Source organism: Artibeus jamaicensis, unplaced genomic scaffold, assembly GCF_021234435.1.
Source record: "Artibeus jamaicensis isolate MK-2021 breed Jamaican fruit bat unplaced genomic scaffold, CSHL_Jam_final scaffold_847, whole genome shotgun sequence".
Taxonomy (NCBI): Eukaryota; Metazoa; Chordata; class Mammalia; order Chiroptera; family Phyllostomidae; genus Artibeus; species Artibeus jamaicensis.
In genome coordinates this window covers 10,677,295-10,693,172 of record NW_026522057.1, presented here as the reverse complement: position 1 = coordinate 10,693,172, position 15,878 = coordinate 10,677,295, and the positions used below count along the sequence as shown (strand labels likewise).

Sequence of the window (15,878 nt, the reverse complement as noted above, 5' to 3'; positions counted from 1 at the left end):
GTTTCCCCTCCAGAATTCTGAAGGGTTAGTTGGAATTCCATTTAAGGAATATTTTATTCCAGTGTGCACAATTGAGGATTAGAGATAAATCAAAGAAAAAAGGGATGTTTCTCATATGCCCTTTAGAAAAGAACATCAGAATTAAATCACTTCCATCCAGTGCAACGTCATAACTCCTGTTCCGCTGATCTGGGGCACTTAGTCTGCTTTGAAAAGTTGTTTTCTTCTGGACTCGAGACTCCTGGATGCCACCTTGCCCTTGAGCAGCGTCTGGTCGTGGAGACGGTGAGGCTGTCTGTCCTCTCTCTCTTGAGGTTTCTGTCACGAGGCTCGATTTCTGACCCACAGCCCGAAGCAGAGGCCTTTAGGCAAGTGCGAGGGGGGAAGGCAGACCTGTGGCTAGTGAAAGGACTCTGGCTTGTTTATCGTAATAACCAGCAATATGAGAATGGAGGAGAATGGAGTCCTCTATTAAAAATGTAACAGGTGCCTGGCTGGTGTAGCTCAGTGAGTTGAGCTCGGGCTGTAAACCAAAGGGTCACCAGTTCGATTCCCAGTCAGGGCACACGCCTGCGTTGCAGACCAGGTCCCTCAGTGGGGGCCACGTGAGAGGCAGCCACACATTGGTATTTCTCTCCCTTTCTTTCTCCTTCTCTTCCCCTCTCTATAAAAATGAATAAATAAAATCTTTAAAAAATAATAAAATAAAGTTTACCTAAAATCAATACTTTAAAAAAAATGTAACAGGTGGTCAGTTTTTGAGGTTAAAAACGTAGGCAGCAAGGGCACTGACCCCCATCTTTGGGGTCTTTTCGTCTCATAAACCGTGTGTTATGATTGGCACTAATTGGTAAGTGTAGTTAAAGCTAGAAAAAATGTTTTTAAGGTAGCTCTCTGTTGATACTTAGTGTGCAACCCTCTGTACATGAAAAGTGGTTGCTTTTTTCTCCATCTTAAAAAATATACAACTATATAAATATATTTATATTCTGTATAATTATATGGCGTATATATATATAATTATATTATGGTATATGATTATATTATATATGCTATGACTACATTTAATATTTATATAAATTATATGTAATTACACATATTCATAAAACTAACTCAGAGATTGAGCTCTCTTTTGCTTTGCCAACTTCTGTGTGCTGGGAACTTCCTAGGTTGGCCCTCACTCCGGTGTTCTGCTGATTAAAAGTACGGAGAATTTAAGACATACCCAATTTATTTGGATCGCCCCGCTTTTTATAAAGCGCAGGAGGAAACCTCTGGTGCCGCCCCGCGGCCATCTGGACGCTCCAGAGCCTCCGGGCATGAAAGACCCCTCGGCCGTGTTGCCGTTCTGGGTTTGAGGAAGGACAGAAGCACAGAGTCGGCCGAGCAGGCGCCCTGGGCATGGCAGTGCGGTGGGAAATGCACACAGTAGTCAGCAGTGGTAGCTACTAAGAATCCTAGTTTTTTCAGAAGTAGACTTTTGTTTACAAATATGACTTGAGACTGCAACAAAGCGAGCAACAAGCAATGAGCAGGCCCCGAAGGAGAGTATTTCACCAGAATGTTCCTTGACAGGCCATTGCTTTCCATTCCTCAGGGCACAACTTGTATGTGCCTGTGTGTGCATGCGTGTGAGGAGATGCTTATGGATTTTAGAGAGAGAGGAAGGGAGAAGAAGTGGGGAAGAGAGAGACATCGGTGTGAGAGAGGAACTTCCATCCGCTGCCTCCCATATTTGCCCCAACTGGGGATCAAACCCACCACGTCTCCGGTGTGTGGGATGACGTTCCAGCCAGCTGAGCCACCCGGCCCGGGCTGATTTGAGTTCTTAATGGTGAAAAGCCAAACAAGCAACATGAGGGTTGTAATGACATTTAGGGACAAATAATTAGTCATTAGGCAGTAGCACATATAATTAAACCAGTGTGTCCTTACCCAGTGACCAAGAGGCTGGGGTCTCAAATGCCCACTCATCCCAGAATCCTTTGAACAAACAAAGCCAAATGTAAAGAAGTGACCAGATTCCAGCTTCCCTGTTTTCTACCATTCCCGGTTTTTCCCCCTTGATGGAGAACCCAACAACCCGGGCGTATAATCAGACCCATCTTCCCAATGTTATTGCCGATCATGAAGGGAATAGGAAAAGAAGGTCGTGTCCAAACCCAAGCCAGCCCTGGTCCAGCAGTGGAAGTGCAGTTAGAAAAGGTTGAGAGGACTCTCCCTGCTTGTTGAGAAAGATGTGCCTGGGAGCACTCGTGGGCTGATACGGTTTAGTGGCGCTGGGGACACGGACGCGTCCTGGTGGGACCTCCATCTGCAAGAAAAGCACAAGTATAGAAAGCAGGTGACTTGCAGAGTGTTGCAGAAGGCCAGTCTCGGGGGGCTCAGCTCAGTAAAGAGGAACGACCACGTGCATTTAAAGAGAGAGTAAACAATTTTGTGGCAAGTCTGTTCAAGGTAAAAATATATATATGGCAGGGGTCTCCAGCAGTTATCAGCTTGTACGATCAGATTTCACCATGCCGTGGTCAGGGAGAACATTGTTTTGCTGGGGACTTAGGTACCGAGGAGGCTCCATGTTTTACTTTGGGGGCACTCACGCCGCGCAGAGCGACTCTGGGTTTGTTTGTTTGTTTGTTCAGGTTGCACGGGTTTTTGCCTTCTCCCTTTTCCCAGCCGTGTGATGTTTTGTGCGTGTGTAGCAATAGTTCGTGAGGGCGGCAGCTGTTGCTTTGTCTGATGGTGGTAACAGTCACCAAGTCGCCAGGGCCACAGGGTGGGACAAAGGTAGGCTTGCGGTCGTGAGTGCACACGGCAGTTTATTCTCCCGTTGTTATGTATTATTCCATTATTTTCATACCAACAATGGACACAGCTGATTCTCGTATTATCATGTACTAATTATGGTATTACATTCCGTGTGAACAACCGTAAACCCACTTTTGCCCCCCCATCCCCCACCCCCATATTCCTCATCAGAAAGTCCCTCTGTGCCTGGCTCGGTGCAGGTGTTCGCACACGAGGTGCCCGTAACATCCCAACACTGTGTGAGTTTGTGTTTCCTGGTAAGACATCACAGATCTGAGAAATGCCACAACAGGGAAGGTTAACTTTCACTTTTGCTGCCACTATTTCAGTTACAAATCACAACATGGCTGAAGCCGTTCCTTCCGAATAGTGTGCCATTTATTACCTGGGAAATAAAAGATACATGATAACCAATGAGTCCTTAATAACTGTATGGAAACATTGAACAAATTCCCTTTTGTTGTTTATCTTCAATAAAAATGGACATATTGAAAACTAGCACTACAAAACTATTTTATGAACACCCTTTATATAAGTATTCTTCCAGTCTTCTTGGTCCTTATCATCATCCCTGTTTTTGAGATGAGGAAGCAGGCTCAGGGATGCAGAGTCACTTGCCAAAGGTCAAGGTTACTTAGTCACCCAGCTAAGAGGAGGCAGAAGTGAGATTCGAGCCCAGCCCAGAGCACCGAGGAGCAGCCCATTCCTTGGAGCAAAGAAGGGGCAGGGATGTCAGGCTGCAGAAGCAGCTCACATGGGGGTGGATGCACCAGGCACGAGAGCAGAGTGAGTCTTTGCAGCCCAGGATGGGGCTGGGGCAGTGGGGCTGCAAGGGCAGTCGAGGGGCACCCATTTCAGCTCAGCTTCACTGTGATACCTATGCCTGGAGTCGGCGCTGAGCTCTCCATTGCTACAAGTAAAGGAGCCAGTGCTGGGTGCTCCCTTGGTGGGCAGGTGCCCCACAAAGAGAGGGTTCTGGCATTGGAATCGAAGGTTTGGCCCTGAATTGAAACTCAGGGACTGAAGAACTTTGGGGCCAGTTATGAGTGAGAACAGGCAGCCTGGTCCTTCATTCACCCAACAGTTGGATGAAGCCCCTTCTGAGCCAGCCCAGGGCTGGGTGCCACACACAGGGACAGATCAGCGGTCGGAGGCAGGTTCTGTCTTAGAGAACCTCCACTGCAACCTGGGGGGCTGGTGGATGTGGAAGCTCCATGAGGGGGAAGTACGTGGTGGAGGTTGGGGCGGATCAGCTGGGTCAGGTATTGAAGGGCCCATAGCCTTCCCTAGTGAGAGAGGGGCAGGGTGTTCCCGGCAGGGGGAACAGCATGAGCAAAGGCTCAGAGGCTTGTTGGGGAGTGTGTCTGCACGTGTGGGGGAGGTTGGTAAGATGCCCCTCTGGGGAGAGCAGGGGCAGAGGGGGAGGCTTTAGAAACTGAAGCCTTGAATGCTGGAGCAGGGGGGCTGGCCTCTGTCCTAGACAGAGGAGAGAGAGTGGAGGAAGGCAGGCAGGGATGTGACAAGGTCAGATCCCTGTGCTGCTGCTTTGTGGCAGTCAGAGGGGAGGGGCAGAGGCTGGGGACCCAGGCAGGCGGCTGGGCGGCTGGGGCACTCGGGGAGAAGGCCATACGGCAGGGGGCCTCTTTAGCCTCCTGGTTGCCTTCAAAGGGCCAAATGTAATTTTAGGACCATATAAAGGTAATTACTCCATAACAGTTAAGTGAGAGCTGGGCGCTGCTGCCGGGTAGAAACAAGGGGCTGGGCTGGATAAAACAAGGTGGAGGCTGGACTCGGCCGGGGCCTTGTGTTTGCCGCCTGTGCCACACGGGACTTTCCTGGTCAGGAGGTTCTTGGTTGGGTCCCCAGAGGACCACTGATTGGTTGGTCAACAAACACCTGTGAAATGCACCCGAGAATGGGTGTTGGGTACAGTGAGCATATTTCTGTTGTCAGTGACTGAATTCAGAGAAAGAACTCATTTCCCTTCATTCAGTCAGTGACTATATGAGGCCTGTCCAGAAGAGGTCCAGCCATTGTTACTATAATGAGAACAGTTTGCATGACATCCGTGTAACCTGGCAGCCAAGGAGAGTGGACTGGAATGCGCATATGTGAACAATGACGACTTCACTGTACTAGTCAGTGGTGGTGGTAGATGCCGTTGAGTGACCATGTGTACTGTGTGGTCGTCCCATTCGAAATGACTGAGTGAGGAGAGCAATGGATCTGCATCAGATTTTGTGTTGAGCTAGAACGTTCCTCCATGGAAACTATTTGATGATTCAGAGAGGTTTCAGGGATGATACAGTGAGTGCAACGCAAATACGAGTGAGGCACAAATGCTTCAAAGACGCTCGAGAATAGTTGAAAGTGATCCATGTTCTGGAAGGCCTGCGACAGGCAGAATACCTGAGAATGTTGAACTTGTACAGGCTGCAATCAATAAACATGGGTGACTGACAGCGTGGGAACTAGGAGCCGATCTGGGGATTCCCAAAACCATTGTGTCCGAGTTTAACGCAGGATCTTGGCATGAAACGTGTCATGGCATGATTCACTCTGCAGCTTCTGCTACCAGAGCAGAAGGAACATCGTGCTGCAGGTGCCAATGACTTGACTCAAACTGCTACCAGTGACCGAGATTTCCTCCAGACGGTCGTAACTGGAGATGAATCCAGCAACCAAGGCCCAGTCATCCCGATGGAAGTCGCCTGGTTCTCCACACCAAAGAACGGGCGGCAGAGTCGCAGCAAGATCAAGACCATGTGAACTGTGTTTCTTGACTGGGAAGGCATTGTCCATCATGACTATGCCCCTCCAGACCAACAGTTAACAAGGAGCACGGCCTTGGCATCCTTCATCAGCTGAGAGGTGCAATGTGCCAAAAACGGCCACAGCTGTGGGCAACCGGTTATTGGCAGCTTCATCACAACAACGCACGTGCCTGTTCACGCATCATGTCCTGTGCAGAGTTTTTTTGCACAACATCGAATCACGCAGGTGACTCATCACCCCTTAGAGCCCAGATTTGGCACCTTGTGACTTCTGGCTTTTCCCCAAACTATAGTCACCTTTGAAAGGGGAGAGGTTTCAGACCATCAGTGAGATTCAGGGAAATACAACCGGGCAGCTGACGGGGAGTCCAACAAAGCATTTTGCAGTGTTTTGAACAGGGGACGAGATGCTGGGAGAACTGTGAGAGATCCGTAGGTGCCTGGTTTGAAGGGACTGAGGTGTCAGTGTCCTATGTACAGTGTTTCTTGTGTCTGGTATCTTCTTCAGTAAAGGTCTTATTTTCACAGTACATGGCCGGATACTTCTGGATGGGCCGCGTCTGGTGCATGCTCTCTGCTGAGCCTCTGCCAGGCCCTGGAGTGGGAGTGGCAAAGGGGACTCTTGCTCTCAGGAGGCAACCAAGAAATGAGTGACTGGAAAGTGACAGCACAGAGGGGTGGGCTGTGGGGCCAGGCTGGTTGGGGGGTCGGGGAAGGCTGCCCTGAACAGAGCAGTTTTATACCAAGAACAGGAGTGTGGGTGTTAGCAGTTATTAGCTGAGGGAACAGTGTTTGTGGAAGAGGGAACAGCCTGGGTAAAGCACTGGAGGTAGGGAGGAAGTTTGAATGCAAGCGAAGCCTATGGGGCTGAAGCCTCGGGGCAAGGGAGAGGCAGGACTCTGGGGTGGGGATTGTGGGGTTTAAAGCAAAGTCAGGCCCTGTTCCCCCGTTCCCTCTGCCACCGGACCACTAGCTGAAGGACTCGCACAGCCCTGGAGCGGAGTGAGGGCAGGGTGAAATGGCGGGGACTCTGGCATCAGGCGGACTCAGTCCAGATGACGACCCTTAGGGTCCTTCCATGGTAGAGACAGAGTGCAGTAGCCTGGGTTAATGTCCCGAAACATGTGACACCCGGCAGCGTGTGGGCAGAATAGAGGTTCGCAGAACTGGGCCAGCCCAGCTCCACTTGGCCTTGCAACTGATACTGGGCTGTTGCTGCCCTTCGGGTCCCAGTCTAATCCAGAGGACCAGAAGGGCAGCCTACCCTGCTGAGGATGCAGCCAGGACATAGGGGTGGGCCAGCAGCAGCATCAATGAGACACGGATGCCAGGTGAGAAGTTCTCTGACCAGGATGTAGGTGCATAGGAGCAGGGGGCTGAGACCCGACCTCACGGCAAAGGGCCTTGAGTGACTAAGGAGTTAGGACTCCACTGGTGTTGGTAGTGGGCCGTCTGTGTCACGGGCTGATTGAAGGCAGAGAAGTTCCCTTATTCAAGCCCATCCAGCACGGGGCCTGGCCAGAGGGGCCTCAGCTTGTTTGATGAGTGTTGATGGGCAGAGCAAACCCAGGCAGCAAGGTGGGCTGGGACTTAGGGGAAGGAGCAAACAGCCGGCAGCCCGAGCTGGATTCTCCTTCCACCTAATGCTCATCTGCAAAGTAGGCAGACGAGGTGCAGGCCCAGCATCATTTCACTCCCCGCCCGGCTGGCACAGAGGCTTTGCTAGAACAGATGATTAAAGACAAATCCAGGGTGTTATGAGAAGGCTCGAGTGTGGAGAGCAGGGAGGGCCTCTCGTCTGTCAGTGCCGGGCCCTTGATCCCCACGGCGGATGCACCTCATCCCATCCACCTCCGTGCTCGCCTGGCTGAACGTGAACTGAATACACAGCCATCAGCCTTCGAGTCACTGCTCCAAAGTCAGCTTCTTGATGAGGCTCACCCTAGCTACTATATTTAAAACCACCCCCTGCCCCTGGCACTCACGGTCCCCTCACCTCGTTCTCACTGCGCTTCTTTCCTCCCACATGTGACTTACGTTGGGCTGATTTTCCCACAAGGCAATGGGTTTGTCTGTTTTGTTCGTGGAGACATTCCATGTATGTAACATGGTGCCTGCCACTTGGGTACCTGATGTTAAATGAATGGATAATATTAGTACAAGTGTTTATGGAGTGCTCACTTGTGCCAGATACCTGGCTAAGCCCTTATATGTGTTGTCCGGTCTGTCTTCACAAGGCCCAGTGAGGGAGGGGCTGTATTTTATATCAGGCGAGGAAATTGAGATTCAGTGATTTGCCCAAGGTCACTCAGCTAGTAAGTAGTGGTGCCAGGACGAGAACCCAGGAATGGGGGGGGACAGAAGGGACTCACAGGAAGGACACGGAGGGGCCGAGCTTCAGGGCCACCCTGTCCTGCATTCTCAGTAGCTGGGGTGACCACGTAGCCATATGGACATGTGCCTGATGTGGGGAGGTACCAGGAAATAGAAATTGGGGGCCAACCAGAGGGAGATGACTTCTTTTTCTGGGGCAAAGAGGCCAGTAGGCAGGGAAGGTCCTGGCAAAGCTGTGAGTCTCTGCCTGTTTCAGCGGGTGGTCTGCAGGTGGGTTTTTAAGAAGGGAAGACTGCGGTCAAAGCAAGCTCTCTGTGGTTAGCTGGAGGTCTGGGCCAGGCCTCTGAGTGGGTGCTGGTTGAAGGTTGGGTCAGCAGGGACCCTGGGGAACAGGGGGGCTTTAGTCACAGACCGGCCTTGGGAGGTGAGAGAAAAAGAGAGAGGTGGCCGTTGGAAACTCCGCTTCTCACCTGGGGCTCACCTGGGGCTCACCTGGGGAGAGTGTATGCAGTAGAGCCTGGGAGGCTTGGGGGCCAGAGGTGTGGTGCAGGCCAGCCAGGGCTTGGGGGCTGGAGCTGGCCCAGGGGTGTGTGCCAGGGACCCCACCTCACTGGGCTGCCTGTTGCAGAATCCACACAGGCGACAGACCCTACAAGTGCCCGCATCCTGGCTGTGAAAAGGCTTTCACTCAGCTCTCCAACCTCCAGGTGAGTGGCCGCCTGCTTCCCGCCCACCAGGTGCAAGAGCTGCCTCCCTGAAAAGGGAGCATAGGAAGCGGGTAGGGCTGGGGGGCAGCCTGCTGGCCCCTGACTCCCTCCTGTGCTCCTACAGTCTCACCAGCGTCAGCACAACAAGGATAAGCCCTACAAGTGTCCCAACTGCTACCGCGCCTACTCGGACTCCGCCTCCCTGCAGATCCACCTGTCCGCCCACGCCATCAAGCACGCCAAGGCCTACTGCTGCAGCATGTGCGGGCGGGCCTACACCTCGGTGAGTGCCTCTCTCCCCGGGCCTCAGCTTCCTCTGCTGCCGCCTTCTCCTCAGATCTGTACTGAGTCCACTTTCCAGACAAGAAAACTGAGGCCCAGAGAGGGGAAGTGGCTCCTTAAGATCACAGTGAGCGGCGGAGCCAGGGCTGCTGCTTCCGGTTGTCTTCTAGGCCGCCCCAGTCCAAGCTCTGAGCCCCCTGGCGGCCTTTAGGGTTCGGAGGCAGGGGACCCGGGATGCTCCAAGCAGTGGAGGAGGGCTCAGTACCCTGCTTTCCCTAGTCGTGCCAGGAGAGAGGCCTTCCTCCTCTGGGGAAGCTGCAGCGCCCCTCATGGCCACAAGGTGGCATAGTGACTTTGCCCAGAGCCACCCTCAGGTCTCAGGAAAGGTCCCAACGGTGCTAGAAAGGTCATTGTATCCAGTCCCCGTTTCTGGGTTTGAACTTCTCTAAACAAGGGCCTTTCAGAACTCAGGAGAGGGAGTCCAGGTGAGTCACCTGTGTGTGTGCTTCTGCCTAATCAAACATTCTGGGTAACAGGCCCCGAGTGCACCCAGAGATCACTGGGTAGAGATCACCCGAGTGCACCCCATCAGTGATAGAGATCATTGAGCCTGTTTCCTCATCTGTCAGTGGAGGAGGTGACAGTTCTTAACTCACAGGGCTGCTGGCTGGCAGCGTTGGTGCCTAGGCCACCTTGGCTGACGTGTTTACCCACTCAGTGTTTACCGAATGCTGGTGCCAGCACTCGGGAGGACGAACCAGACAGAGAGATCCTTGGCCCCCAGGGAGGCTAGAGGCATATTAAACAAGTAACCACGCAAATAAATGTGTAACGGCAAACTGTGGTGATTGCTCCAGGCAGGGCTTCCCAGTCTCCGCCCACGTTGGAGTGCGGGCAGGTGCCAGTTTCCCGGGGAGCTGTCCTGTGCAGTATAGCACTGATTTTGATTTCTGCCCAATAGCAGCCCCCTCCCCAAGTTGTGACAATCGGGATGCTTTCAGACTTTGACAGATGTCTGGGGGTGGGGGAGCAAAGTCACCCCGATGGAGAACCACTGCTACGAAGGGAAATGGGTTTTGAAAGACGGCAGCAGGGAGCACACAGCGGAGCTGGGAAGGAGAGACGGGTCCCGGTGGGCTGTCTGAGGAAGTGACATTTAGACGAAGCCTTGAAGGACAGTGGGCCAGGAGAGGAAGAGGAGGAGGGGAGAAACATTTTCATGCAGGGGAATGGCAAGTGCAAACCCCTGAGGTAGAACAAACTTGGTGTCTTCCAGGAACTGAAAGAAAATTAGGCCCCATGGGGGCTGTGGGGCCTGTGAGGGGGGATGGGAGGCCGTCGGGAGGGGACTGTCTGGGAGGGTATTTTTGAGTGGTCACTGTGGCTGGAAGGGGTGCAAGGATTGCAGGCCCGGTTCCCGGCAGAGCACAGGTCAGCTGCCAGCCAGGGCTGCAGCTTGCTGAGTGCTGAGTACGTGGTGCTCGCCCTTCCCTGGAGTTCAGAAGGCAGAGGAGAGTTGAGAGGCCGCAAAGACAGAACCCGCAGAGACCAGGGCCCCAAGGATCTATGTGGGGGGCCCAGAAACCGAGGAGCCCCGGTCACCTGACCTTCAGTTAGGTCCAGCCCCAAGCTCTTGACCCACCGTCCTCTATACCCCCACACTCAGAGGAGGGGCCTCAGCGCTCATAGCTGTGGTTCTCCAAGGGGATCTCTCTGAACTTGGGGGGCAAAGCGGGTCAGCACTTGCTGGCCCGAGGCTGCCACCCTGAACTGGGCCTGAATGGACTCGATAGAACATGAAGAGTTACCTTTAAAAAAAAACATTTTAATGCATTGGTTTTGAAACCAATATTTTAACATGTAAAAGAAACATTTCAGAATAGTGAACCTGCATGTTCCCGTCAGCCCCCAGAACCATCAATCAATCCTGCTTCATCCCTATTTCTGTTTTCTGAAGTAAAACCAACATAATATTGTTTCATCTTAAAGTTTTCACGTAATGTGTCTAAATGCAAGTCCTCTTTAAAACATATGCACGAAACTTTTATAATAATAGAAAATAATTCACCCAAAGTCCTTCATGTCACCCAACAACCCGGTCAGCGTTCACATTTCATTTGTCCCACGAACGCCATAATTCTATTTACTTAGACTTTTAGTAATTAATCAAGGTCTAAATAAGATTTCTGCACTGCACTGGGTCAGTGCATATTTTAATCTGTGGGCGCCCCCCACCCCGCCTTCTTTTTCCTGTGCAATTTATTCATGAAGAGTAGTTCCGTAGTGTGGACTTTGCTGATTGCTTCCCTCTGATGTTGTTTGATAGCATGTGGCCACCACATTTGAGGGCTTCCTCTGCCGGATTCTGAGCAGATTGAGGCATGAGGCCAACGAGTGGCAGGTGGGAACCAGAGCACCACCCTGCAGCCTAGTGTGAGGGCCTGTGGGCCTGCAGGTGAGCCTTGGGTCACCTTGCCCACCCATTCTTGGGTGTCTCAGGTCAGATTTAGTAGAGCCTGTTGGGGCACTAAAAGGAACAAGCGGAGCATGACCAGTTTATGCTTCCAAAGTCACCAATCAGATCAGGCCCCACTTCTCTCCCAGGGAGGACAGAATGTGGGGGTACAGAGGCTGGGGTCCCTCAACTCTGCATACTAAGAGCTTTAGCCACATCACCCTAGCAACGCTTCGAGATTGTTTCTGCCCCAGTCCTGCTTGCAGAGGAAGCTGAGGCTTGGAGAGGTGAGATGACTTGTCCAGAACTAGGCTCAAATCCAGGCCTGCTACTCCACCTTCACGGGGAGCACCAGCCAGCCAGTAAATGGCAGCTGGCCTGGTCCTATGGAGTTCCAGGTAGGCACAGCTGAGGGCGATCCTGACCTGCTGGCTCGACAGCTAACACTCCATGGGCTCAGACCCTGGTCAGTGAGCCAGCCCCCAGGCCTGCCATGCAGCATCCCTGGAACCCATGCAGATAGATAGATGCCTATCTGCCCCCCACAGCTGTGGCTGCTCACTACTAGCTGGCCCACCTGCCAAGGAGCCCTCCAGTGGCCACTTGGGGGAACTGCAGCCTCTTCTGCCTCCCTTGCCACCTTCTGTTGGTTTTATGTTCTGAGTCTCACCCCCGCCCACAGGAGACCTACCTGATGAAGCACATGTCCAAACACACGGTGGTGGAGCATCTGGTGAGCCATCACTCGCCCCAGAGGACGGAGTCCCCCGGCATCCCGGTGCGAATTTCCCTCATCTGAGCCGACCCAGGCGCCGCCCTGCCCTCTGGCAGACACAGACCCAGGCAGCACCAGGCCCCGCCCCCCTCCAGGGCCCTCCAGGAACAGCCGAGCTCTCTCATGACCTTCCTGACCTTCCAGAAAGCCTGGGCCGCAGAAGCCCTGCCCGGTCTAGCTCCGGGGGTGGCCAGGCCAACTGCAAGATTCTGGACTGTTTGGTGGCATCCAAAGACAATCTCAGAGCACTTTGAACCTCTGTGTTGGGTTTTCTTTTTCTCCCCCACCCTTCACTTGCTTCACTGTTTTATTTTTTATTTTTAGTTTGTTTTGGAAATAACAAAAAAGATATTTATTGGCCAAGAAGTTGGTGCTGCTAAGACCGAGAAATGAAAAGAGTCGGACAGATGGACACAGAGAACCAGAGGGCAGCGTGGGAACTTCTCTTGCCATGGCCTTAGTCTGGAGGGAAGGCCCGGGCCTGGGTTTCTGGACTGCAAAGGGGGCCCCTACTGGGAGGGGCAGGAGGCAGCTAGAGTGAGCCACTCGTCTTGGGTGCCCAGCTGGGGCCCTGAGCTGCACCCTGGGCAACACTGACCAGAGGGAGGCAGCAGCTACCCAGGCCTCAGGAGGCGAAACGAGAGACGGGCCGCCGGGAGAGCCGAAGGACCAAAGGGTGCAGCTTGGGCTGGGCTGGGCGCCGGCCCAGGGAAACGGAGTGGGGGTGGGCTGGGTAAGACCTGGCCCCCCGCTGCCCTTCGGACCACCCCAGTCTACCTCGGTGCTGGCCAGGAAACCTATTGCCTACCTCTCCTGCCGTCCCAGACTGTGGGCCAGGGGATGGGGAGGGAGTGGGTCTGGGACTAGCACCCCCTCCATAATTCCCTCCAGATGGGGTACTTCCCAGGGAGGGGTTGTCTTCCCTGCCATGGAGGGGGAACCCCCAGCCCAGGCCCTAGGCCCCTGGGCAGGGAAGGGATCCTCAAAAAGGAGGGTCCCCAGGAGCAGCCCCTGCCCTCAGCCCCCACAGGCACACCCCAATCTGAAAGCCATGCGTGTCCGTGTATATAGGAACCATGTACAGAGCCCGGAGAAGTCCCCTCCCTCCCCCGGGAAAAAAAAAAGAAAACTAGACAGAAACTCATCTATATATTCTGTATCTGGAGTTCCGTTTTGAATATTAACTGTGTTATTTTTATACACTTTTTAAGCCTTAACTCACCATTGATTTACCAGTTTAACGTTTCCTGGGGTTTCTTTTCCCACGGGGTTCTCTGCCCCCGCCCCCACCCCTTTGTTTGACTTGCGTCGTCTGATACTCAGTATTGTAGCTTTTGTCCGCATGTTACTACCCTGTAAATACGCTGTTATACATACTGTCAACACCCTTTGCTTTTTCTGCGGGACCTGCAGGCCACCGTATTTAGAACTAGTTACCTTATTAAAAAAGAGAAAACAGTCTGTTGGCTTCTCAGTCTGCATCTGGGTGGCAGGGAGGTGAGTGCAGGCGCCCCTCAACGCTTCAGGAAAGAAGTTTGCATTATATTTAAGAAAAGGGGTGGGGAGTAAAAAAAAATCAAACGTGGGGGAAAACACTAAAGGGGGCAAGACACAAAGGAATTCCGAACCCTCTGCTCTTTGTATTTCTCTGTTGTGAAGAATAAACTGTACCTGCACCCGGGCGGCGGCCATGTGTGGTGTGCTCTGTGCTGGGGGGGCGCCTTTCCACGGCTCCCCTCCCCCTCCCCTGCCCCCAGACTCAGGCAGGAAGGGAAAGAGCAGCTCCCTGTGGGCTGGTCTCACTCCAGCCTGCCCAGCTGAGCGCTTGGTGCCCTCCCAGCCCTCTATGAAGAGGGCAGCAAACCAAGAGAGGTATTTTGCCGAATGCTGCAGTTAAGGGACATAAATTTAGCCCAGGTCTGCCTGATTCGGAAGCCTTTTTAGACACATGGGGTTCACCAGTGAGGATCACTGCCCCCTCTTCCAGAAGGGCAGCTGTGTCCAGGTGCCCTGCCCCTCTTTGGGGGACCATCACGGATGCCCTGACTCGTGAGGCTATTCCTGTGATTGAGGGGCCAAGAAGTCCCTTTGGTGTGCTTTACCCCACGGAGGTCAATGTTTTGATTGCTTAGGAGAGAGATGCAGGAATTAATTCACTCAAAGTTTATCAAGGTTGACCCCGTGCTAGGCGATATGGAAGAGGTAGGAGTGACTTAGTCCTGAGTCACTGGGTTCACCATTGGGAACTCCTCCCAGCCCTTGAAGTCCTTGTGTGTGGGAGACTCATAGCTGCAAGGTATAGAAAGCTCAATGCAAATGAGGATTTATTGGCTTAATGACATTGCAGGGTCAGGTCAGCTTCAGGGCTCCACTTGACTTTGTCCCCAGTCAGCTTTACCCTCCGGCTTCTGTGGAGTCAGCAGCTCCAGCCTCACTGCCCCCAGGTTCCCAAAGTCAAGCCTCTGTCTCTCCCAGAAGTCCCAGCAAAAGCCCACTTGGGTCTTCCTGGTTTGCACGGGGTTAGGCAGCAGCCCTGAATCTGTCACGTGACCAGAATGTCTGTCCGTGATTGGCTTGGGCCTAGCGCCGGTGCTCTGCACCTGGAGCAGAGGGCAAAGCCCGCATCTGAGGACCATCTCCCCGGAGGACACCAGGATGTGTTATTGTCACAGTGGGCCACACAGGAGCAGCCAAGAACACGTGTGAAGTACCCTCACTTCTCATAGGACTCACCTTTCTCTCCGAAACTGACCTCCCACAGCCTGCGTGGCCAGGGGGCGGGCTCTGGCCATCTTCCATCACGTGACTCCCAGGCACAGCCCGTGGGCCAGGGGTGGCCACCTGACTCAGCACCTTGACTCCTGGACCAGTGGCCCCAGTGGTGCCCGTGGTGTGTACAGTGAAGTCCTCATTTAACATCGTGCTAGGTTCTGTGACTTTAAGTGAAACAACATATAACAAAACTAATTTTACTAGAGACTAACTGATAGAAAAACAAGTTTAGTTCACACTGCGTTCTCATCAGCATTACATGGTAGTGACGTGGGCCGAAGTGTCATTCAGGGACCTGCTGTGCTGGCAGCACTGGCCCCAGGGAGTGGGCTGTGCGCACCTCTTCTGAACTCTGCACTTGGTGAGAGCTGGAGACCCACCACGGTGGGATTTACATGCTGGTGTAAATCCCTGCAGGTTGGGGCTTGCTTTTTCCCCAGAGCCAGTTGCCAAAACATTTACCAGCACAGCCCTGGCGGACTCTTCAGTCAGATCCTCCATTCCTGGAGGTTCCGTGAATTAAGAACGAGTCAGGAGATGGTGGGCACCTGCACGGGCAAACCCTGTGGACTAGGGGTTGGGTGGCTGTGTGGGGCCAGACATAGGGAGGAGGATGCAGCAGGCAGAGCCCAACAGTGATGGCCAGAGGACACCAAGAGCCAGTGGCACCTTGGCTCCCAGCTTTCAGTCTCTTACCTTCTGGCCAGGTTTAATTTCCTGCTTGTTCTCACATCAGTGAATTTGGTTGCTAGTGGTGTAACCTTGGGCAGGTACTTAATCCTTCTGTGCTGATTTTCTCATGCTTAAATGAGGGATGTAATAGTCACCAGTTTATAGGGAGGATGTGAGAATTAAATGAATTGATACATGTGTAATGCTTAGAACTGTGCGGAGAACTTAGAAAGTACCCAGTAAGTGCAGCTCTGACTCCATGAACCTGCCAGCGAAGGGCAGGCTGGGGGGGGGGGGGG

General features: G+C 53.0%; 1 protein-coding gene across 4 annotated transcripts in view; it reads left to right on the top strand.

The window, feature by feature from the left end:
- ZNF362 (zinc finger protein 362) overlaps positions 1 to 13,817 on the top strand; it is a 39,384-nt gene extending 25,567 nt beyond the window's left edge. For all 4 annotated transcript variants that reach the window (XM_053660446.1, XM_037149356.2, XM_037149357.2 and 1 more), the window contains 3 exons: positions 8,545 to 8,623; positions 8,748 to 8,906; positions 12,043 to 13,817. In XM_053660446.1, the coding sequence (XP_053516421.1) occupies positions 8,545 to 8,623; positions 8,748 to 8,906; positions 12,043 to 12,159 (355 nt within the window). In that variant the 3' untranslated portion in view covers positions 12,160 to 13,817. The remainder of the gene's footprint in view (positions 1 to 8,544; positions 8,624 to 8,747; positions 8,907 to 12,042) is intronic.
- Positions 13,818 to 15,878: the final 2,061 nt, after the last annotated feature.